The sequence below is a fragment of the Myotis yumanensis genome, unplaced genomic scaffold (genome assembly GCF_028538775.1).
Source record: "Myotis yumanensis isolate MYYU_CA2020_CCGP unplaced genomic scaffold, mMyoYum1.0.hap1 SCAF_8, whole genome shotgun sequence".
Lineage (NCBI taxonomy): Eukaryota > Metazoa > Chordata > Mammalia > Chiroptera > Vespertilionidae > Myotis > Myotis yumanensis.
The window spans coordinates 21,960,938-21,985,350 of NW_027223759.1; the positions used below are offsets into that span (position 1 = coordinate 21,960,938).

General features: G+C 52.1%; 1 protein-coding gene across 6 annotated transcripts in view; it reads right to left on the reverse strand.

Moving 5' to 3' along the window:
• Positions 1 to 11,618: 11,618 nt before the first annotated feature.
• Positions 11,619 to 24,413, reverse strand: part of CFAP65 (cilia and flagella associated protein 65) — a 32,460-nt gene continuing 19,665 nt past the window's right edge. For 3 of the 6 annotated variants that reach the window (XM_070422167.1, XM_070422162.1, XM_070422163.1), the window contains 14 exons: positions 23,086 to 23,262; positions 22,697 to 22,763; positions 22,440 to 22,550; positions 18,567 to 18,758; positions 18,313 to 18,471; positions 16,763 to 16,906; positions 16,459 to 16,572; positions 16,197 to 16,304; positions 14,687 to 14,731; positions 14,292 to 14,494; positions 13,735 to 13,863; positions 12,682 to 13,197; positions 11,884 to 12,015; positions 11,619 to 11,762 (listed from right to left, as the gene is read on the reverse strand). In XM_070422167.1, the coding sequence (XP_070278268.1) occupies positions 11,642 to 11,762; positions 11,884 to 12,015; positions 12,682 to 13,197; positions 13,735 to 13,863; positions 14,292 to 14,494; positions 14,687 to 14,731; positions 16,197 to 16,304; positions 16,459 to 16,572; positions 16,763 to 16,906; positions 18,313 to 18,471; positions 18,567 to 18,758; positions 22,440 to 22,550; positions 22,697 to 22,763; positions 23,086 to 23,262 (2,218 nt within the window). In that variant the 3' untranslated portion in view covers positions 11,619 to 11,641. The remainder of the gene's footprint in view (positions 11,763 to 11,883; positions 12,016 to 12,681; positions 13,198 to 13,734; positions 13,864 to 14,291; positions 14,495 to 14,686; positions 14,732 to 16,196; positions 16,305 to 16,458; positions 16,573 to 16,762; positions 16,907 to 18,312; positions 18,472 to 18,566; positions 18,759 to 22,439; positions 22,551 to 22,696; positions 22,764 to 23,085; positions 23,263 to 24,413) is intronic. The other 3 variants (XM_070422164.1, XM_070422165.1, XM_070422166.1) reach the window with 3 other exon arrangements.

Consider the following 24,413-nt stretch of genomic DNA (forward strand, 5'->3'; position numbering starts at 1 on the left):
GTCAGAACAGATAGGCCAGGGCATCAGTGTTGGTTTGGTCTGGGCTTCCACAGTGCCAGGTTCTTCCCCCTGAAAGGCTCCTTGGTCTCCTGGAATGGAGAAGCTTGCTCTCTGCCCTCCACCTCCCAGTCCCTGGCCTCACCAGCAGGGTACCTAAGTCAGCACAAACAGGAAGTGAGATCCTCCCCTTTAGTATATTTGATTTATTACCAACCCTTTCACCACAACACACACACACACACACACACACACACACACACACACACACTGACCTTTCTAAGCCTTGATTCCTGGATTGAGTTCTAAGTCTCATCTGATCCCCATTTCCACACTAGTGTCTGGGGCTAATAGCAGCCACCCAGACCTCATAGGGCTGTGTGATGACAGAGACACTCTCTCACTCTTGCCCACAACTGGATGTGAGGAAACCCCATGCCTCTCAAGACTGGCATGGACTCGGCGCTGTCCGTGGTGCTGATCTTCAACGTCTGGCTTAGGCCCACAATCCAATCTCATGGGAAGCCCTCTAGTTCTGGGAAGTAATGCCACTACCACCCATCTAAGAAAGATGTGTTTACGCACCCCCAGTCAGTGGATGTCCTTTTGGAGGCAGGACGGTGGGACCAGGGCCTGGATCCAGGAGTTAGGAGGGAGAAGAAGAGGGAGAGAGCTGTGTTCACCCGGCAGAACACAGACCGGAAAGAGAGTAGCTGGTCGCTGCTGTGGTGGCCACCACTGTCATTCCAGGCGCTCCAGCAAGAATGGTCACTCTTCTCCAGAATGATTTGCTGTCCCTGGAAGTTGGGGTACTCATAGGCCATCCAGCTGCGGAAAGGTAAGGGGAGCTGGGAAGCATCTGCCCAGCAGCACTATTTCCTCCCCCTCCCCCTTGTTGCTGTGATTGAAAAGATTGAGAAACCCGATCCTTTCCTCTAATCCCAGGCCCTTTCCCTGACGCATCCACTGCAAGGCAGATCAGCTCCACTAGGGCTAAACACCCTGAGCAGGGTTTGAGGGGTCCAGACTTCCAGCTCAGTGCCCTTAGGGTGGAAAGAATTTTCCAGCTTACAAAGATCACCCAACCAAGTGCTTCCACATCAAGAATTTAGATGCAGCCGAAACCGGTTTGGCTCAGTGGATAGAGCGTCAGCCTGCGGACTGAAGGGTCCCGGGTTCGATTCCGGTCAAGGGCATGTACCTGGGTTGCGAGCACATCCCCAGTGGGAGATGTGCAGGAAGCAGCTGATCGATGTTTCTCTCTCATCGATGTTTCTGACTCTCTATCTCTCTCCATTCCTCTCTGTAAAAAATCAATAAAATATATTTAAAAAAAAAAAGAATTTAGATGCCTGCAAAAGTAGGTGTAGGAACCCTACTGCACCCCAACCTGCGTAACAACCTATGATAACAGCAGTCAGCTCTCCCGAGGACCCAGGCTCTAGGAGACCAAGGTGGATCACGTGGAAGAGATTTGTCTTCTTTTGTTAAATGAAGCGTAGAGCCTCTAACTTTGGAGAGGAGATTAAACTGGAAACCTCTTCATTGTTCAAGCTGGCCCCACAGCTCCCCCGCCTCTGCACAAAGGTTCCCTTTTCGCGTTTATGCTTTTAACTCACACTCTGTCGTATGACTGGTCTTGAGGCAGCTGGGGATTTGGGGGAGGCCAGAGGGTTTCCTCTGTTGGTGGGTCTTACAGACTGGGGAACAGAGGGCTGAGAGATGATGTCTCAGGCTTGGAACTTGGGCTAGGGGAGCCCAGAGCCCCTCAGCCCAGCCCAGCCGCACCTGGGCGATCACTCACACACCTCGTTCCACCTTAATGAGCGTACCCTTCGCAGGCCTCCGCGCTCGCAGGTGTTCGTGCAGTCACTCAACAGCGGACCGCGGCGGCCCTGGAGTCCTCTTTCTCTCTGAATGTGAGGCAGGCGGACTCCGGCCGGCCCGGCGCGGAGGGTGCAGCTCATGCCACTGTGGCAAGAAGAACAGGACCAAGTGCTCAGCATCTCGCGAACCCCCTCCGGAGCCAGGCCCAGGCCCATCCAACCCGGGTTGAGGGAGAAGGCCCCGGGGTCTGGACCCGGGTTGCTAGTGGGTTTGCGTCATCTCGCCCTCCCCCGCCCTGAAAAGACCCTGCCCCAGCACGGACTATTCACCAGGCGGGTGAGCGTGGTACTGACGGAAATGGAGAGGCTGCGCAGGGGCCGGGCGTGCGGGGCTTTATACTCCGCCTCGCCTCCCTCCGCACGCCCTCTCCCGCTGGGCTGGGGGGAGCTGAGTCAGCGGGCAGGCTGCGGTCAGCTCTGCTGTCCCCGGAGGAGCCGAGGCCTTTCCTGCAGCCGCGGATCTGGCCCCTGTCCTCGGGGATTACACTAGAAAGTGCTGAGGCACACGTCCCGCGCACCCTGCAACCAAGGGTGACTCAGCCTTTTCTTTTTGGGGGGCCAGAGCCAGGCAAGGCGCATGCGACCTCGAACAGAACACACCCTCCCTGGCCCAGACGCTCCGAACTAGAGGTACCAGACTACCCAGAGGCCTCACTGAAACTGCGCATTTCCGACTGGAGGCACGAAAGTTCTTCCCAATGTCTAAAGTCCACCTTTTCTTCAGCCCTAGGTCGAGGCCTCTCTTTTGGGCGACTCTAGGGTAGAGATAGACAGGCTCCCCTCAGTATTCTCTTCCCTGTAAGATGGCTCCACCGCAGCCTCTTTCCTCCCAAATTGAGTTCCCAGATCCGCGCTGTATTCCTGGATTTTCTTGAGCTGAGGGGCGCAAGGCAGTGCTGAGCGCAGGAAATTTGAACCGCCCAAGGGAGGGCTCGGATTTACAAAGCACCTAGAATAATAACTAAGGAAGTGGCTAGAGTAGTTACCAGCCGCCTGACAGCTCCAGGGACTGGGCTGGGGTCTCCAGTCTACTTGAGAGCCAGCAGCTGATCACTGATTGCCTAGTTCAGGCCAGGCGTTCTGCTCAGCTAATTCTCACACCATATCCGAGAGGTAGGAGCTGTCCTTGCCCTGCACTTCACAGAAGAAGTGGCAGCTTAGGAAGGTCCTGCGGAAGCTGGTGGAGGAGGTGTCCCAGCTGAGATGTGAACCTGGGTTTCTGTTTTGACTAGGCCCTCGCCCCCAATCCCCGGCCAGCTGGGGTGAGGAAAGGAGGTGAAAGGTTTGGGGCCCTAAGGGAGGCCCCAAGGAAGACATTTCCTCACAACTTGCAGCAGGATTTCTAACCACACAGCTGAATTCATTCCCACCTCTGTGCCCTTGCATTTGCTGTTCCCCATTCCCTCGAGTGTCCTAGTCACATGATCTTGGCGTGGCTGACTTTCTTGGCATGGGTGACCCTGTTTCTGACATTTACTGTCCATCACATCACTCTGTTTTCTTTGTATCATTTGTCACTCTGTAAAATTGTTTTTTTTTCATTTTTTGTTTATGAGTGTTTATGGGTGTGCTGAGTGTCTTCTTTTAGACCAAATGTAAGCTCCTTTTAAGCAGGCTGTGTCAGTTTTGTTATTTTCAAACCTTAGCACCATGCTGGACACAAAGTAGGCGCTAAGTAAATCTTGAATGAGTGAATAAGGTGGTCAGGTTGGGTCAAATGTCCAATGGGGATGGGGTGTAGAGGAAATTCTACAATGAGAGTGCAGGAGTAATGGTTTGCCCATCCTACCAAGTTCCCCACCCTGAAGTTCTGGAGTGCCAAGAATAGGTGCTGAGGGCAGCCAAAGTCTCCCCTTCCCTGTGTCTCTCTCTTACTGGCAAGGAATTGCTCTTGAGGATCACAGTGTATGTGAAGGTGAATGTCCTACAACATGGGGAATAAAGTCCAAGTTAGGAGGGTTTAAGTCAAAGCAGGGACATCATGGGGATGGGTCAGAACCATGCCCAGTCCCCTGACTCCCTGCCCTAGAGGAGGTTTGGAGAGACACAAATAGACCATAATTTCCCCAAAACCATAAGGGAGAAATACAATCAAGGGAGGCAAGAACCAATCCTGGACTCGGTGTCCTGGCCTTTTGTCTTGGCTTCCCAAATCGGGACTATGGCAGCAGTGTGAGGTGAGGAACCCAATTTCTCTTTCCCTCCCTTCTGCCTTTCTCCCCTATCTCTATTGTAGAATTCTGGATTCAGCCACCAGGAGGCGCGGACGGGCCACTTTGGGAGGGAAGCTGAGGCCGCCGGGCTGGTGGAAGAGGCAGCTGGTAGAAAGTTGAGGTTGGGAGGGGTGGCGGGCGCCCATGGCGAGTGCGTCAGGCTGTGCGTCTTCGCCGGTCGGTGACGCGGGCTGGGTGTTAGATCCGAGGCTGCGGGGTGTCTGTAAGAGTGGACACTGTGTTTACAGGATCTGGGGCCCAGGGTCTGGGCATGCCCCTGAAGTTGGGGCTCCACCTGGGAGGGCTGTTTCCAGTCCAGGTGTTGGTCAGATCAGAAGACTGTATTCCGCAGGAGGGTGTGTGTGTGTGTGTGTGTGTGTGTGTGTGTGTGTGTGTGTGTTTCAAAGGCTTGGGGGAAGTGGTGGTAGTAGTACAGCTGAGATCCAATTAGAATTAAGAGTCCGGCTGAGATTTGGGGTGGGGACCCTGTATGTGTGGTGAGCAGGGTCACTGCTCCTCTTCTAGGCCTAAGTTCCCATCTTGGCTTGCACTATGAAGCTGTGGGGCACTAGCCAGCCTCTCCCCTCCCCTGTACCTCAGCTTCCTCATCAGGAAGGTGGTGTATAGGTACCACTGCCCCCACCCTACAGTCCACAGCTTTTCATTCTAGCTGTCTGCACACCCACCAAACACTGCCAATAGCTAGTTGCCCAGACCACCTCTAGACTTCTCTCAAGATCTCTCCAGTCAGGGTCCCCTCCCCGACTCTGGACCTCAAAGTTGAGGGAGAAAGGAAAGAATGAACCACTGAGGGGAAGGAGCAAGAAAGGGGCTGTCAGGGGTCCCTGCCTGGTGTGCCAGAATGGGACTCTGGGTTTCTGTCCCTTTCCTGTACTATGGACGCCCTCCCAGCTTCCTTTCTTTGTCCATTAGGTTGGTCCAGCTCCAGTCCCCCAGTCTCCCTTCATCCAACCCCCTCCTAGCCCCCCTTCCAACCCCCCAGCAGCTGGTCCTGTTTGTTTTCCCAGATCAGTTTTGCCCCGAGCTTCCTGAGGGTGGATGCACAGGTGGCTTTGTTTGCCAGCTCAGCACCCTCATTGCTACCTCCTCCACAGCCACAGCCTTGGCCTTTAGGTGTGGAGAGGGAGAGTTAGGAAGACAAAACAAACAAACAAAAAACAGTGTCCCCACATCCACACTTTCAAGAGACCTCAAGATCTCATAGAGGTCTCATCACCTCAGAGAACCCATCCAGTTCATTTTTTAAAAATATATATATTTTATTGATTTCTTTACAGAGAGGAAGGGAGAGGGATAGTTAGAAACATCAATGAGAGAGAAACATCGATCAGCTGCCTCCTGCACACTCCCTACTGGAGATGTGCCCGCAACCAAGGTATATGCCCTTGACCAGAATCGAACCTAGGACCATTCAGTCAGCAGGCTGATGCTCTATCCACTGAGCCAAACCGGTTAGGGCTCTTCATCTCTTATAGGGACCAAAGTTCCACAGAGAAATCCTCAGGACATTCCCCCACTTATGATTCTACCCAAACACCCCTCTCATAAGGCACCCTAAGATCTCACAGAGAAAGCCTTAGACCCAGTTCTGTTTCCTGTAGATCCCACTCATACCCCCATCCTATATGGGGACATATAGATCCAACAAAGAAACCCTCAGACCCAATCCTGGCCTCTCACCCAGGTCCCCATCCCAGTTAAAGGCCCTGAGAATCCCCAGAGAAGTGATGTCTCCTTCATATAGAGCCCCATCCCATAAAAGGCCCAACTTCTCAGTACTGTTGGGCAGCTGAGACGTGCCTGGTGGCCCTTGTCCTATCAAATCAGCCTGCTCTCACCCTTACCCCTCATTTCACTGGGAAATCAGCCAGGGCTTTGGTGACTGAAGATGCAAATTCTGTGACTGGTGCCCTCTTGCACCCTTGTACCATCACCAGCCCCTCCTTTGCAGCTCTGCTCCTCCACTCCCTGCCCCCACCCCAGGTCTGGAGCCAGGAACAGGCAGATGAGCACTTTCCCTGGGGCTGTGTGGCCTGGTCTCCTGGGAGACAGAGATAACAGTGAGAGACCAGCTCAGCCCCAGCAGGGTCCAACAGCTGGGCCCCAAAGAGGTGGGTCTTGAGGGGGTGGGAGCCCCACCCACACAGACCCATTGTCTTATCCTGCTATAAACAGAGCCCCTCAGTAGGGATAGAGAGCTGGCCACCATCCAGGGAGATGGAAGGCAGCTTTTACCACTACCCACTCACCCAGACACAAAGGCACCGGCTGGCACAGAGCGACAGGGAGTATGTGCACGCATACACACGTTCACACAGTACAGGCACATGGATGGGTCCCACATGCACCACAGGTAAACATCCCAGCATTTAATAAACACCTCAAAGTCACACTCATTGATGGGCTGACATTGCTCACTCATTTCTCAAATATTTAGTAAGATGTACTATGTGCCAGGCACTGTGCTGAGTGTTGGAGCGACACCTGAGTATGCACCTTCACATGCACATATCCCGCTTATGGTCACCTAGAGAAGATCATCTCAGCCACCCACCCATCATCATACACTGAAGATGGGCTCTGGAGTTACACTGCTGCCTGGGTTCAAATCCAAGCTCCACTGCTTATAAGTTAGATGAACTTGTACTCTATTTCTCAGCTTTTCCCTCTGTAAAATGGGAATAATAGTCTTAAAAACTGCTGTGAAGATTTAAATCCATGTAAAACACAGTCTGCTGTATGCACCCAATAAATGTTAGCTGTTCCTGTTATGTTTATAACTGGCTTTGCTGCATGGTTCTGCCCACCCCCTGGGGCTGGGGTGGGGAGAGGAGAGGATCCAGGGCAGCAAGCATAAGTCTGGGATCTGCATCCCCCTTCCCACACTTGCCTGTGGAAGCCAGCCTAACACTCAGGATGAGGAGCCTTTCTGCCTCATCCCATTCCAGTCACTCTGCTATGACCTGTTTGGGAGGACTGGGAAGGTCAGAGGGGAGTATCCCAAGCCTTTGTTCTTGTTCAGGCCTCTGCTATTCTGGAAAGAATGCTTGGGAGTGAAACTGGAGATCTGACTTCTGGTCCACACACCTTTTCTGGCTCTATATGTGGTCTTAAGCAGGGCACTTCCCCTCTTGGGGCCTCAGTTTTGCACCTGTAAACTAAGCTAACTGCTGATCCCGGAGGGGCCTCCCAGCCATGATTTCTGTGATCCCGTGATGCCTCAGGAAGGTTCCCCGCTCTTCCTACCCAGTCTCCCCCCTCCCCCTCAGACCTAGCCAGAGTGAGGGGGCGAGTTGCCTGCTGTCACCATGGGGACTAATCTCTAAGAAGGTCATTGAGCCTCTGCTTCTGCCTTGGCCTGATGGGGATTAGTACCTGGTTATGAACCCCCCCTTGCTTCCAAGCCCAGGTCCCCCACTCTTTATAGACCCTGGGCAGCCTCCACACCCAGAGGCTCCAAGGCTGGGCCAGAATCAGCAGGTGGACAGTGGAGGCAGGGCAGCTGCCACAGTTGTCTGTCTTTCTGTCCAGCTGTGGCCGAGAAAGAAAGGAGGAGAGATGGAGTCAGATCATGCCCCACTCATGGCCTGAGTCTTGCCCCTCTTTGGCTTCTGCTTCTTAATGGGGAGAGACTGGTCCCCCAAAAGAGGGTGTCACTCCCACCTCCAGCCCTGGCTGTCCCATTTGCAGCCCACATAGAAACCACACTTTCTCCTCTTCTGGAGGCAATTTCCCCTCACCAATGTGGGATGGGGTGAAGGCTGTTTCCACATCACCTCCCCCTCCTTCTACCTATACTGTGCCTTCCACCTCTGGTTACCTGACCTCTGACCCTCCATCTCTAAATCCCTCCATCTCTTTTAAGTGTACATCTCTGTTATCTCACATTGTCTCTGTCCCTCTTTGGGTTCTCTCAAGTGGTCTCTGCCTCTCTCTCAGGTCTCTCTCTAGCTCTTGCTTTCATTGTGGGTGTATGTGTGTGTGTGTGTGGGGGCGGGGGGGGCGGTGTCTGCAGTCTCTTGGGCCTTGAAATTTCCCCTATGGATCTCACACACCTTTGGGCAGCACCCTCTGTCTGTCCATCTGTCTTCTGGCTGTGTTCTTGGCCCTCATCTCATCCTTCTTCCCAATGCCATTTTCAGTCAGCAGTTTCCCAGTCCCACCACTGCCTGAATTCCAAGCTCAGTCCCTTTTCCTGCTCCCTCCCCTGCCCAGCGTGCTGACAAGGAAGACAGGAAGCAGGCTTTGGCTGGGAGCTGGACAGGCGAGGGGGGATGGGCCCCTTCAAACACCAGCTGCTGAGCACCCCCCTTACATAGGCAGCCTGGCACCTGCAGGCCTGCCTGGCGCCTAAAGACTCCGCCCCTGGCCAGGCAGGGGAGGAGGGACCTGGATGAGGGGACAGGGCCAAGATATGCAGGTCTTTATGATGGGTGGGGGGTGGAGGCCCAGGGAAATTAGGCTCTGGGGGGGAAGAGGAATAAGGGCATGTCCCAGTCCACTGGTAGCCTCATTTTCTCAACATCCCCTCCCTCCCCAAAGGACTGCTCTATGTGTGTCTTAGGGATCATTAGGGAGACCTTTGTTGTGCAGCCCCAGGATCTAGAGTCCCAGCCAGAGGGGAGGAGCTCTAGCCCCCCTCTATGATTGGGGGAGGGGAGAGGAAGCCCTCCAAGACACAGGGAGGACTTGCCAGTGCCAGGCCTAATCCCTAAGAGGCACATCATTCAGTGCCAGGCAAGGAGCAGAGGGCTAAGCCCAGGACAGAAGCCTGGTCAGTGAGGCCAGAATGGGGACCGCACACACCCCAGCCTGGGACCCATGCATCCCTCCTTCCCATCCATGGCTGCTGTGCCCACAGATCCCATCTGTAATGCGCCCCTCTCCCCAGACCTGCCTGGGATCTGTCAGAGCCATCTCATCCCCACTCCTTCTTTCTTTCTCTGCAACAAGGACACAGCAGATCCCCATGGGGCCTGAGGGTGGTCGTGTGAAGTGTGGCAGTGGAGTGGGGGGAGGGTGAGAGAGGGGGACAAGCCAGCAAGCACCTCCAGCAACAGACAGATTAGAGCTGGAAGGGACCAGTGACTCCTGACCCTTGTTCTCATATCCCTGTGGGCTGCCTAGGCCTGGGTGTGTGGTGATACATTCCCTCCCCATGAGCTTCCTCACCCTAAGGGGGAACTAGGGCTCCATATTGCTGTCCAAGGAGCCTTACTTCCACCTCCGATCTACAACTAGCCCCTCCATCCAGGGCTGGCTCAGCATCACCATCAATTTTGGAAAGGGGAACGGAGGACACCTGGAGTCAAGGACAGACTCAGCTAGGGGCTCAGACTGACCAAAAGCCTTGTGTGAAACCCTCAGTTCTAAGATCTCTTAGCAGGAGGCCAGGGTCTTGAGCAATCTCTGTTCCCCTCCTCTATGTCAGATCTTAGTACTTTGAGTCCCTGGAAAGGGAGATGGTCTGTCCCAGGTTTGGATTATAGCTAATGACTCATGGACTCTCAGCTATGCTGGGGGCCACACAGACCCCACCCCCATCCTGAAACAAGAGGTTGTGGAATTATTACGTTTGGGGAAGGTAGTGAGCTGCTGTGCCTTGGGACCCCGGACATGGGAAGACTAAAAGAGGGGCCAGAGAGATGGCAGTGAGTGAACCTTCGAGCTGGCAGTACCATAGGGATCTGGAGGAAAGACTTGATCTCCAGCATGGTTCTAGCCCACCCCATCCGGCTTCACATCTCACCACTCCTGCTTCAATCCCTTTGTGGGCCTCCAACTTTCCCAGGAACCAGGATATGAAGACTCACGGGAGGCCAGACCATCGTCCTCATTTTGCAAATGTGAAAGCCCCAGGAGAGGCCGAGAATGACTTGCCCAAGGCCACAGAAGTCCCTGGGACAGAGTCGGACCAGAAACTGGGTTTCTACCTTTAAAAGGTTCCTGTTCTGGGTCACAGCCCTCTGTGCCATCCGGTGGAGCCTGCCCTGTGGCCTGGTTACCCCAGTAGAGCCCGGCAGCCTAGGGGTTTCGGGCCAGGGCAGGACAAGGCAAAGCGGGTGGGGCCGGATGGGAGCCGGATCTCGCCTGGGAGCGGCGCACAGCCTCTCCGACCCGTGTGGCAGCGGCGGCAGCGGCAGGTGCCTGCGTGGCGATGGGGCTGGGCCTCCGGGCGAATGCTGACAGGCCGCCCCTGCCTCACGCGAGCCGAACGAACAAAACGCTCAGGTCCGGTTTGTGCGAGGGGCTCGTCGCGGGGCGGGAGCGGAGGGCCCGGGGCCTGGCTGTGGCCCTTGGTGATCCGGTCCTGGTCTTCCGCGAGCGAGCGCAGTGCCGAACTGCACTCCGCCAGCCGCCGCCTCGCCTGCGCGCAACTGCGGCTGACACGTCGGCGGCCAGGGAGGCCCCCGCAGGTGCGCACCTGGCCTGCCCCTCCCTTCCTGGCCATTCTCCACCCTCTCGGGCCCGTTTGGCTAAGTCCCCAGCGCACACCTCGGAGCTTGTGCCAAAGCCCGGGCTCAGCGCCCTCTTATACGGCCTCTTCAGTCCCCGCCCCTAGACACACATACACACACGCACACTCACACCTGTCCGGGCCTCGTTTGCTCGGGGCAAATATTGACTCAGAGGAGGCGGAGCGCCCCAACCCCCTCCCCGCCCCGGCTGGGCTCCAGGGCCAGAGCTCCTCCAGGCCTTGGCGGCGGGGGGCGGGCGGCGGGGGGCGGAGGGCGGGGGGGGGGGAGTGTTGGGGACCTGGGCGCCTCTGGAACAACACCAGATGTCACTTTTCCACCCACTTGCCTCTAGCGGGGGGTGGGGAGAGGGGATGGGAGGAGCCGAAGAGCAGAAGAGCAAAGGACACAGGCTGCCTGGCGGAGGTTAGGGGGAGTGGAGGTGGGTATCTCAGGGAAGGCGGGACACCCCTGGTCAGGGGACTCAGGGTTATGACGCGAGTCGCTGGTAGAGACTGTGGCACTCTGTCTAATAGAGACCTACACCGGCGCCCCAGTGTCTAGTAACTTGGTCCTCCTCGAAGCGCTTCGGTTTCCCTTTTTTTCCAGTCTATTAGCAGAGCCCCAGGAGCCCCGCAGCTGCTGAAAAAAAGGCTTAGGGCGGAGTGGCCAGGCTTTGGAGAGGTCACCTCGACCCGAGGCCACCTGCTGCACTGACCAGGCCTGGCGCTCAGTTTCTGTCCACCGGGCTACATGGGGTTTAAGGCCAGTCGGGCCCCAACCAAAGCGCCCTCCCCTGGCCTGACCAGATCCAGCGCCGGGCAGTCAGCTGCGGGAACGCTCGCCGAGCCTCGGTGTGGAGTGGAGAGGGCAATCTCCCAGCCAGCCCCTGGGTCTCCGATGAGTTGCGGCACTCCACAGCCGCCGCTCCCACCATCTGTTTCGTAGCAAACCCAGTGCGAGTGGCTCCCGCGTTGGGGAAATAAAAACAGATATAGAAAGGAACAAATAAAAATTAAAAAGCTAGATGCTTTACTGGTGGGGCGGTGGAGAGGGGACCGGTTAGAACCTATCGAAGCAAATCGAAGGGGCTGGGCGCTGGCGCCCGCAGAGTGTCGGCAGGGAGCGGCGGCACCGGCCGAGGCACGGCTGTTTGGGGCGCCCCCTGCAGCAGGTCTACAGTCGGAATCCTGGAAGACAGAAAGCCCCAGGTAGGGGTGAGGGCGAGATTTGGGACCAAACCTGCCCGTCCCTACCACCCCTCACACCCCTCCGTTGCCGTCCACGCGGCGCTGGCCCGGGTGCCCCCACCTGCCGAGCGGCGGCAGAGCGATGACGCGCGGCCGGGAGGTGAGCACCACCTCCCCTCTGCTCGCCTCCACTAGGATGTTCTGGATTATGTTCTCCAGCAGCGCCTCCTGCAGGTTGGCGAAAGCCGGGAGCCTGCGGGGGACCAGAGAGTAGGTGTCAGCGGTGTCACCCACCACAATCACATTCTCTGCTGGCCTCCTCGGTGCTGTACCGTGTGCCACGTGCGCTACCTGGATTCTCATTGACCTCCCCACCCTCCCAACACTAGGCGGCATCCTCGTTCCAAGTTTACCGACACTTAAAGAGCCCAAGTTGTCAAATGTTATGTTGCTGGCACAGTAGTGTGATTAGAACCCAGGCAATTGTAGTCCACATCTCTCGGCCACGTTTGGGGAAAGGCATCCAACAATGAGAATGTACAGAAGGGACTACATGGGGCCTAGGGAATCCCAACCCCAAAAGAAAGCAACCGCGGAGCAGTCCCAGGGAAAGTGGTACAAGAGGAGGTGGAACTTCTCTCCTGGTTCTAGAAACCCGTTTAAGAGATCTTGAAGACTATAACTACTCTCCTTGAAGTGGTATGATGGTGAATGTTCATAGGCAGGTCTTGGAGAAAAAAATTAAAGCTCAGATTGCCATTCTGCAAATACTCCCACCCAGGCCTTACCCTTCCAACCGTTGAACACTGAGTTGGAAGACCCGCGCACAGGAGGCCACCCCAGTATACCACTGTCTTGCAGGAAGGATCCTTCTGCACACAGCCCTCCTCCAAACCCTCACCTGGGTCTGGCTGCTCACCTGCTGATGGCCACCTTCTCATCCTGCTCTCGCTCCTCCTTCATTATGATCTTCAGCTGCTGCTGCCACCACCATTTCAGGGACTCCTGGGATGAAGGCTCCTGTGTGGTTTCAGTCCCTGTCCAGGTCGACTTCTCTTCCTTCTCCTGCATCATCTCTTCATCCTCCTCAGGCTCCTCCTTGCTGCTCTCTTCCTCCTCTTTCTTCTCTTTCTCCTCTTCTTCTTCCTTTTCTTCCTCTTCCTCTTCTTCCTCTTCCTCTTCCTCTTCCTCTTCTTCCTTCTCCTCCTCTTCCCCATCTTTCTCCCCTAGCTCCCATTTGTCTTCCTCCTGCTCCTTGCCTTCCTTGTCCTCCAAGCTGCTGGAGGACAGAAACAGGCCTGGTCCTACGTGCAGGCTGCTGGACTGGGCCATGAACCTGGCTGACTGCTCACTCCAGAACTGGCAAAAGTAAGGAATCTGCTCCACTAGGCTTTGGTCCATGGCTTCATGGAAGGTCTTATCTTCCAGCAGGCCCCTGCATGGCAGGGAGGAAGAGAAGGTTCTCACTGAGAGGCCTTGTGGCCCCCTGTGAGGCTTTGGTTTCAGTGTTCCCCAAGTAGTGGTTCTCACCTACTGTGTCCACAAACAGGAGCTAAGTGGGGGAGGGAAGCCCTTGGTCCATTGCTCCTACCCTCATCCTTCTTTAGAGGAAGGTATCTCTGGACCCCATGGAGCCTTAGAGGTGAACATTATATGGTAGAGACATAGCCAGGAAGTCTGAGTTACACACATGAGGAACAGAAACCCTGAGGAGAATGTGAACTGCCTCTAGACATCATCTACCAGCCGTGGACAGGGCAGAACTTGGGACCCAGCCTTGATGATCCCTCCAGCCAGCTCTATTGGAGCTGTACCATCCTAGAGAGCCTGGGGCCACCAATGGAAGGATCTTGTGAGGAAATTTTATTTTTCAGGAAAGGAAGGGCTAGGACTTCAGCGGCTGTGAGTGGACTCAGAATTGACTGAATGGGCTGGAGAAATGAGGGTTAGGGTCCATGGGGTGGACAGTCACCTGATGATGGTAGTGAGACAGTCAACCAAAAGCTGCTTCTTCTGCTTGGAGACAGGGCCCCACGTGTCAGTGGATTCTTTCTCAGAAGCCTCTGACTCCTCCCTGATGCACGTCCTCTTTGGCAGCATCCTGGGGTGAGCCATGACATTGAGTGGCCTTGACAAGCCACCATGCAGGGACTGGGGACACAAGCAGTGGCAGTGGCCTCCCAGTCAAGAGGACATAGTGCTACTGCATTTGGGGGACTAAACCCAACCCTCAGAGTTGATGTAGGACCTGGAGAGGCTCCAAGTTGGAAAGGGAGGAAGGAGGGATGGGGAAGCCTAGGTGGGTTCCCTGGAGGCTTCTGGCTCGCTCTTTGCCTCCTCTGCATATTGGCTTTAGTAGTAATGGGGGCATCTTGGGCCCAACAATGCCATATTAGCCCCAATCTCCTCCACCCCTGCCACTGCACCTGTTCCAGCCCTCAGGAAGGGTTGGGTCTGGGCAGCCCCTGTTCTGGAGGGGAGGGGGGTAGAAAGTAGAGGAAGGAGACCCCTCACTCCCTGAGAGTTCACCGGTACAAGAAGTGTCGGGGAAAGTCAGAGAAGAAGTTGTCCAGGAAGTAGTCGATGGCATGGGCGCGGGCAGTGAGGCCCAAGTAGAGCATGCCTGGCGAGGGTGGCTGGGGACATGGCCAGGATGTCTCCTCCTTTGGGATCCTAAGATTCCAGCTGGTGGGTGGATCGAAAGACTGCTGTTTCTTGATGGGGGGCAGCGTCTTTGGGAAGAGAGAGGCAATGATGGCAGGGGCTTCAGGACTGTACTCCCATCACCAATGGTCTTTTGGGCCATGCAGGGGTTTGACTCTACCCTTCTAGGAGGCTGGACCAGGGGCTGGAGGTATCTTTGAGAGCGAGCAAGGACCCTCTCAAGTTATCCAAGGAGATGGTCCTGGGGCTTATTGCTTTACCTTGTACCTCCTCACAGGTTCATAGGCTTCATAATATGCTCTTTTCTGTGAAAGCAAAGAGACCCCTGCTTAGGATACAAGAGGCCTAGAGGCCTGAAGCCAATGCCAGGACCTGCTGCCCTCTTGAACTTGCCCAAGTTCTAGAAACACCTTCTTCCAGAACCTTCCTTAGGAAAGTGCAACCTAAAGACAAGGAAAACCTAGTTATCCAACTGAAGGAAAGAGGAGGTGCCGCCAAATATGTGTAGGCTGCCCCAAAAGGCTTGTCTTTGTGCCCTAGAGCTTTGTGGTTTGGTGTGATAAGGAAACAGCCTCTCTTATTAAGATTTAATTCAGAAAAAAAGGTTTAATGCAGAAATCCCTTCTTCTGTGGCCTCAAGATATGATTTGCCTCCACGGTTGGATCAGAGCTTTATTTTTTTAAAATATATTTTATTGATTTTTTTACAGAGAGGAAGGGAGAGGGATAGAGAGTTAGAAACATCGATGAGAGAGAAACATCGATCAGCTGCCTCCTGCACACTCCCTACTGGGTATGTGCCTGCAACCAGGGTATATGCCCTTGACTGGAATCAAACCCAGGACCCTTGAGTCCACAGGCTGACATTCTATCCACTGAGCCAAACCGATTAGGGTGGGTCAGAGCTTTAGAGGGGAGCAGTCCCTCCTTGGAAGCTATGTGGTGGACACAAAGGTGATCAAGGAACATGAATACTACCATGGGAAAGCTATGAGATTGGAGGAGGAACCAAGATACATTTTGTCTTATGTTTATTATTGGTCTCCCCTGACAAATGCTCATAGCATGTTTAATGAATGCTTACTGGGGGGGGGGGGGGGGCAGGCACTTTACATGTATTAACTCATTTGATCCCCCAAAGAGCACTCAAAGCAGATAATATTTTACTCACACTTAAAATATTTGGAAAACTTTCATTTTTAACCTTGGGAAATTTCAGACATATATAAATTTGTATACAAAGAATCTTCCATTACCCACCACCCAGCTTCAATAATTAGCAAATCACAGCCAATCTTGTCTCATCTCTACCCCACCTCTGAATTATCTTGAAGCCAATCCCAGATGTCATATGACCCCCCGGTTTACAGTTGAGGGAACTGAAAGGTTAAATAATTTGATCAAGATCACAGAGCTAGAAATTATCCAAACCGGGCAACTTGTTCCCAGAGTCTACACCAGAAACCACTGTACTGCACTGTTCCCCATCAGAGGGTGAGCTCTATCTTGTTTCCTCTGGTCCCTAGTACCCAGCACTTCAAAGGCACCTGTTAAGTACTAGCTACATGAAGCAGGATGGTCAGCCAGCCTTCTGTATCCAAAGAGTCTCTTGGGGAGATATTATGATTAGTTTAATGAAAGAAATCTACTCTCTTAAGGCAGGTTGGCCAGTTTTGCATGTAAGACCCCCTCAGATCATTACTTCTGTCATCTCTGGTAAGGCCAATCAGAAATATCTATGGTGTTCAAGGCCCACTCTGTCCTCCTCACCTTCACTTTCCTATCTGTGATAGTGAACTCCACTTCCTGCCGCACCTTCTCATCCTGCCACTCCTGCAGTTCCTTTTGGAACTCCTTCAGGAGGTCCTGCTGGTATACCTGTGGCACAAGACAAGGAAAGAGAAGACCAAGGTCTGGGCAGCTTGCTGTGGGCCCTCTGTCCTTCCAGGAGCTGGTTCACCCTGGGGATCTGGGGATCTAATAGGGCTGGGAGCTGTGCTCTAACTCAGCTTCTTTCTGGGGCTGATCCTACCTTGCATACCAGGTCCATGCTGTAGAAACTGGCATGCACTGAGGCCTTCAGAGTTACCACAAATGGGATCGTCTCTTCCGGAGCCACCTTCCCTTTCATGGGGCTCACGGACACCTGTTGGTTTGGGGAAGGAGTCTCTGGAGCTTCACAAAGATGGAATGGGACAAGCTGAGATGGTATGGGATGAAGTGGGATGGGATGTATGGATGGGAGGGAATGGGATGGGGTGGGATGAGATGGGACAAGGGGGTAGGTCTGGAACTCTGCTGGAGGTTCAGAATCTGTGGACACAATCGGCTCTCACCTCCCCGAACTCTAGAGGCTTCAGTTGCCAGGCAAAGACAATTGTCTCATTTTTGGAGCTGTTGTTAAGGAACAGCAGGCGGCTGCACTTGCTCTGCACAGGAATGTTTCCCAGGGAGACGTGAGACTGGGACAGGAAGACATCCTATTGGTGGAGACAACACAACAGCAACTTTGGGATGTGAAAAAATAATAATCAGAGCAACCACTACCAATTACTGAGTGCTTTCAACAGTCCAGGTACAATGGTAGGCAATTTACATGCATTTGATCCTCCCAATAGCCCTATGATACAGGTTCTACTGCTATTCCCATTTTACAGATATGCTGCTAAGGTTCAGACAGCATAAATATTTTCTCCAAAGGTCTCTCACAGGTGAAGCTTGGGTAAACCTAGCTTTACTCTGAATCCTATGATTTTGACCATTAAAATGGGCTTGGAAAGGCTGAGAAATCAGAATTTGCTTAAAGAAGACAGAAATATGCCGAAACCGGTTTGGCTTGGTGGATAGAGTATCGGCCTGCGGACTCAAGGGTCCCAGGTTCGATTCCGGTCAAGGGCATGTACCTGGGTTGCGGGCGCATCCCCAGTAGGAGATGTGCAGGAGGCAGCTGATCGATGTTTCTCTCTCATCGATGTTTCTAACTCTCTATCTCTCTCCCTTCCTCTCTGTAAAAAATCAATAAAAAATATTTTAAAAAAAGAAAAAGACAGAAATAAAGAAATAGTTTGAGGCCCTGAAGGATGGTTAGAAATTAATGGGTGACCAGCTGTTGTTATTGTCACTGGGCACAGAACAGGAGCTGTGTTATAGGGGTGTCTGGGAAGACTGAGGTCACAGGAAAGGAACACTTTTTCTCTGTCCAGACTGAGTGAGTGCTTCCAGGGCTGGGACTTTGTCGGACTCTTCTCTGTGTTCCCAGGGCCTCCATAGTGCATATCCTGCAGTAAGAGTCCAAAAGGGTAGTGGTGGAAGGGTGGACAGGCAGATGTAGGAGCGGGTAATGATTAGATGGTGCCTAGAAGGATGGATGGAGAACTGCATGGATGGATGGATACATGAATGAGTAAACTGGCATACAGGTCAGTGAGGAGATGGATAGATGGGTGGATGGATAAATGGGTCAGACCTCCCAACAGTGAGGAGTATGTGAACTAAAGGTAGTGTTAGTGACTCTAGATATCTTTCAGCAAAATCCATCTAGGTCCAGGGGTGGGCTGTTCTGTTTGAAAATAATACCTTAGAGCCCTAGGTGTTACCTACCCCTTCTTTCTACGCCTTCTAGTAACCTTGCCTTAATGCCCAGAGAAGAGGATAGACTGGCTTGAGCAGGAACACCTGTGGTCACTAGGTGGCAGGATAAGCCTCCCATGGAGCTGGTGCTGCCTCCTAAATCTGGAGGAAGTCTGGTTCCAGACTTCACCTCTGTATCTCTCCATTCTCAACATCATACAATTTCCTCCCCAGCATCCCCATTCCCATGCACTGGCCACCCTGGGCCATCAAGCTCCTCTTAGGCCTCAGACCTTCCCAGTTCCCTTCCCCCTACCTGTCCAGGAGCCATCAGCCTTGAATGTGTGGAGCTGTTGTCCCATGAGGAGATATTGTGGAAAGGCGCTGTGTCCCCCAAGGCATGGGGGTCATAGCCCAGTCCCTGGAATTGGATTTTGGCCGAGTGCCATCCCAGGATATGGATGGGCACCTCCACCTGGGAAGTTAGGAGGGTGGGGAAAGGACTAGTCAGAGCAAGGCCTGCTGAGGAGGCCAATTCCAAGCCCCATGTTAGCCCAGGCTGCTACTCACTGTGTAGGTCTTGGCCTCAATTGGTGAGAAGATCCACAAGATCTGAGCAGTGGTGCCTGGCTGGATCTCCCCTTCAGGGTTGAGGCAGCAGAAGATGGGGTGGTCAAAATTTTTTGCCTGAACCTGCAACAGGATGTCGGTCTGGACCTCATATGTCACAGGCACCGAGCCACCGTTGTACAGCTCATATATCTGCAGGGGGTGGAGATAAGGAAACCTCCATATGGGCTCAGGGCTGCAATGCAGAGAGCCTGGCATTCTGTGTCCACTGCGGGAGGGCAGGTTGATCTCCATAAGTCACACTTACAGTCCCAGAGTTCCCCTAAGTACCTCTGATTTCCCTTCTGGCTTCATCATCCAAGAAGTATATAACTGTATTTTCAGGCTGTGATATTTTAAGATAATCTGTAATCTTCATTTTATTTGCTCTGAACTTACCTTTGTCAAGGTATAAGGGGACACTTAGCTCATGTCCTTAGTATTGGCATTTAGGGAAATTGTCCAAGCAAGCACCATCCTGACTCTTCATCATTTTCTAGGCTCTGGTTCTAGTCACCTGTGCGACTGCCACTTTCCACATCTGCTACCAGAGGCCTTCCTGCTTAAAGGCAAACAAGGGGGAGCAGAAAGAAGGCATGTGGTCCCCCAGGATTAACTTCAAAGTTTGGGAATCACAGAACGTCCTGGAAGAAACCAGAGATCTTCTGGTCCAATCAGTCATTTTAGAGATGAGCAAACAGAAGCCAGAGAGAATAAAGTGTTCATCTGGACTGAGGCCCAGTCCTCTCATCTTGTTTAGCACCCACTCCTGAATATGCTGACTTTATTTCTCTAGCCTGGACCATCCTCTGAGCATCAGACCTGTACCAACTTCTACTGGATAACCCCTCTTGGTTGTCTCACAAGCATCTCAAATTTGGCCCAAACCAACCTCTTCACTCTAAAACTCGTTCCTCCCCGCAGTGTATCTCCTTTTAGTAAATGGCACTACATACTCCCAGTAGCTCAAAGTAGGAGACCAATACACTCTCCTTCCCTCACTTTCTCTCTCTCTCTTTTTAAAAAAATTTTTTTACTGATTTCAGAGAGGTCGGGAGAGAGAGAGTGTGTGAGAGAAACATCAATGATGAGAGAGAATTATTAATCGGCTCTTCCTGCTCACCCCACACTGGGGATTGAGCCTGCAACCTGAGCCTGGGCCCTGACTGGGAATTGAACTGTGACCTCCTGGTTCATAGGTTTGACACTCAGCCACTCAGCCACACCAGCCGGGCTCCCTCCCTTTTTTACTTTCCAGATCCAATCCCCAGCAAGTCCCAATGATTCTACCTCCAAAATGTAAATTAAATCTGTTCAATTCTCTCTCTTTCCACTGCCCTCTTGCAAGTCCAGGCCATCATCTGTCATCATGAACGAAAGAGGAAGCTTGCCCACAGTTGTGGGGTTTGGTTGGAGGCACAACTGGATCTGCTGGCTCCATGTCTGAGGGCATTTTCCATTGTTTGCATTCAGGGCCACAGGAGAGTGGTCTGGTCGCTCTGAAAAGCTCTCCTGGGGCACATGAGCCTTTGACTTCCTTTTTGAGATTCTGGACCTCTGCAAGCTTGGGCATGCCCAGCCTCAGGTGAGGCTTCTGGGAAGCCAGTGAAGTAGAGGGTGACGTAGGGAAGTGAACAGAGCTTGCTGCTGGCAACCCCATCTCAGGTTGTCATTTCTCTTCCTCTAGGCCAGCGGTTCTCAACCTGTGGGTCGCGACTCCTTTGGGGGTCGAAAACCCTTTCACAGGGGTCGCCTAAGACCATTGGAAAACACATATATAATTACATATTGTTTTTATGATTAATCACTATGCTTTAATTATGTTCAATTTGTAAACAATGAAATTGGGGGTCACCACAACATGAGGAACTGTATTAAAGGGTCTCGGCATTAGGAAGGTTGAGAACCACTGCTCTAGGTTAAATGGCCAGAGGCCCCTGCCCAGAAACACAAGGGCTTCTAAACAGTTGGAAATTTCAGAGCTATAAAATACTTAGGAAAATACTATGCCCCCCTCTTGGAGATTTTCAATGTATGTTTTCACAGCAAAGGAACCTGATTCCCTCCAACTAATAAAGAAAACCTTATAGCTTCAGGTGAATTCACAATGCAGAAAGATATCCCTCTCAAAGCAGTGATTTTTAAACTGTTGCTGAGACCTATTAGTGAACAGGTCATGAAACCAATTTAGTGGGTTATGTCCAGCATTTTTTTAAAAAGTAACAGAATAGGCCAGTCGGCCTGATGGTCAAATCCCTCTAGTGATAACTACAACAATTAAGGCTTCGCTAGAACAAGACTGCGCACAGAGACCACAAGGGGGTGCACCAAGAAAGCAGAAAAGATGCGGAGACAAAAAAACATGACAGAAATGGAGGATATGGAGCTAAGAATCGCAATTTTGAGGGCTTGCCATAAATTCGTGCAGAGCCTCACGAAAACTAATGAGACCCTCGATGCTACGATAAAGAAATTAGAAAGTAAGCATACACGGACTGAAATAAAGAATATTATACCCAATAGCAGACCAGAGGAGTGCAAGAATCAAACCAAAGATTCGACAAAAAACACCCAATTGGAAAAGCATAATGAAAAAAGAATCCGAAAGTGTGAAGATAGTGTAAGGAGCCTCTGGGACAGCTTTAAGCGGACTAATATCAGAGTCATTGGAGTCCCAGAAGATGAGAGACAGCAAGATATTGAAAACCTATTTCAAGAAATAATGGCAGAAAACTTCCCCCACCTCGAGAAAGAAATGGACTTACAGGTCCAAGAAGCGCAGAGAACCCCAAACAAAAGGAATCCAAAGAGGACCACACCAAGACACATCATCATTAAAATGCCAAGAGCAAAAGACAAAGAGAAAATCTTAAAAGCAGCAAGAGAAAGAGACTCAATTACCTACAAGGGAATACCCATACGACTGTCAGCTGATTTCTCAACAGAAACTTTGCAGGCCAGAAGGGAATGGCAAGAAATATTCAAAGTGCTGAATACCAAGAACCTACAACCAAGATTACTTTATCCAGCAAAGCTATCATTCAGAATTGAAGGTCAGATAAAGAGCTTCACAGATAAGGAAAAACTAAAGGAGTTCATCACCGCCAAACCAGTATTATATGAAATGCTGAAAGGTATCCTTTAAGAAGAGGAAGAAGAAAAAGGTAAAGATACAAATTATGAACAACAAATATGCATCTATCAACAAATGAATCTAAGAATCAAGTGAATAAATAACCTGATGTACAGAATGAACTGGTGACTATAATGAATCAGGGACATAGAAAGGGAATGGACTGACTATTCTTGGGGGGGAAAGGGGAATGGGAGATTCGGGAAGAGACTGGACAAAAATCATGCACCTATGGATGAACTCAGTAGGTGGGGAGTGAGGGTGGAGGGTGGGGTGGGAGCTGGAAGGAGGGGAGTTATGGGGGGAAAAAAGAGGAACAAATGTAATAATCTGAACAATAAAGATTAAAAAAAAAAAGTAACAGAATATAATAAAACAAACCATCAGAGCACTTTGCATGTATGTATTGATTTGTGATCTGGGGTGGGTTATCAGTGTGGTTTGAAGAATCCTGTGCTAGAGGAACAAATATAATAACCTTGCTTTTGCATGGGAACGAGGCCTGGCAGAGGGTTGGGCACTGGGCACCAGGAAGCTGAAGCCTCTTGCCTTGGGTCTCTCGGGGTCCAACTTGCAGGCCCACCTCTTAGAGTGAGGGCTTCTGGAAGGCAGTGTCTTTGTCACCCTGTCAAGAACTTTTGTAGATACACATAGATCAACAAGTAGGCCTCTTGGTGAGCAGAACAATGTAGACCACTGACCTGGCGTGGGGGCAGTGTGTCACCGATCCGGACAGGGATGAACTGGTGGACGGTGGAGGTGAAGTGCACATACTTCTGCTCCAGGTTCACTGTCACACCTATGAAATTTATCTGGAGATAGACAGCTCATGAGTAGCATTCCTCCCAGGGAGGAAGCGAAGCCCCCAGCAGAGAGATCCAGACCCCAGCTCCTTGGGGGTATAAGTCCCTGCTCCTCTCTTGATTGTTCAATGACAGGATCAGGGCTGGGGCCTCACCAGGATCTCTCGGCCATGGGACACCTTGAAGAGCACTGGGAGGCGATCAGTGCTGATGAACAGGTGGCTGGAAGGGAGGACACAAGTCCAGGATGAGTTAGGGAGCCCTGGTACCAGTGGGAGAACAAATGATCACAGCACACTAGTGGCTTTGAGTTGGCTTGCCCTGGGAGCATGTGGAAGCTGCTGAGTTGGGAAGGGACAAGAGGGGAATTAAACCTTCCCTGTAGGTGGGAAGGCAGAATCCTCCCAGGGTGGTGGCTGCTCAGGGTACCCTGGAATCACACAGTGCAAGGCTAGGATTCTCCGGGAGCCAGGGGAAAGGAGGGATCTCCAGGACTGGAAGTGCAGGGTGGGCGGTGCAGGGACGGGGGTGTGGGGGGAAGCACCTGTATTTGAGCTCCACCACCTGCTCCTGCCCAGGACTCAGGCTCCCAGTCTTGGGGCTGATAGAGAATATGCAATTGTCCTGCACACGCATGTGGTGCAGCTCGGTGCTGTCAAACTCTGTTTGCTCTGCCCATAGCTCCAGGTCGATCTGCAGGTCACTTGGAAAGAGAAAGGCCCTGGGAGGGGGTACAAAGCAGGACGGATGAAGCCTCTTACTCAGAATAGAGAGGCGGGAGCTCTGAGCCCCAGGAGGGAGGGGGGCACCTTCTCCATGCCTCCCTGCTTCATCCCATCTGGAAAGCTGTCCCATGCATGGCCGGGCAAACGTGGCTGCTGTAGAATGTCATTGCACAAGGACTAAACGGGAATTGAAGGCTGGGCGGGCTCCCATTGTGGGTTTGGGGGCTCAAGGGGGTTGCTTATATATGTGGGTCACTTAGAGCTGCCCATTAACCCTGGAGGGTTTTCTGTGACAAAACTCCATTTGAGGCTCCTAAGAATGCCAGCAGTACCAACCCGGGCCCCCGAGAGGGACCGTGTCCAGGTCCCAGCAGGACTTGCGTTCTGGAATCTGAAGAAAGATGGGCCTAGATTAATGCCCCTGAAATGCCTGGTGCTGTAGTAAAGCAGACACTGCACTTGCTGACAAAACAAGTGACAAAGGAGGCCAAGATCACAACCTGAGGTCTGGCACAGAGATGGCCCCAAACTGGCAGAGGCTATGAACAGGAAGAAGTCAGAGGGGAAGAGAAAATGGTCAACAAATCTGAAAAGGCTCAATGGGAGTTGGAAAAAGCAAATTAAAACTTCCAGTTGATCTGAAATATTTTCACATCAGAAATGTGAAGAGTTACATCCAGTGCTGTTATGTCTAGGAAGAAGAGATACCCTCAAAAGTAAGTAGGGAGAGAAGAAGCTGCTGCCACCTTTTTTGGTAGGAATTTGGAATAAAATATGTATATGCGCTCTGACACAGAAATTATATTTTGAGAAAGTAACCTGCAGAAATAAATGCATGCACATGCACACACACACAAAGATGTTTATTCAACCTCCTTTGTAGTGGAAAAATATAAAGCACTGGGAACAACTAATGTCATCCAATAGAGGAGTGGTTTCATAATTTATGGCCATGTAATGGGATATTATGCAACTACTAAAAAGAATGAGCTAGATCTATGTATTGATCTGTATTTAGCTAAAGGGAACGTTATTGATATAATGCTGAGCAGAAAGTAGTATGTAAAATGTGCTATTAGAGAGAGAGAGAGAGAGAGAATGAATAACCCTGTAGTTTTCGCTGGGTCTGTATGTTATACAATGCTGA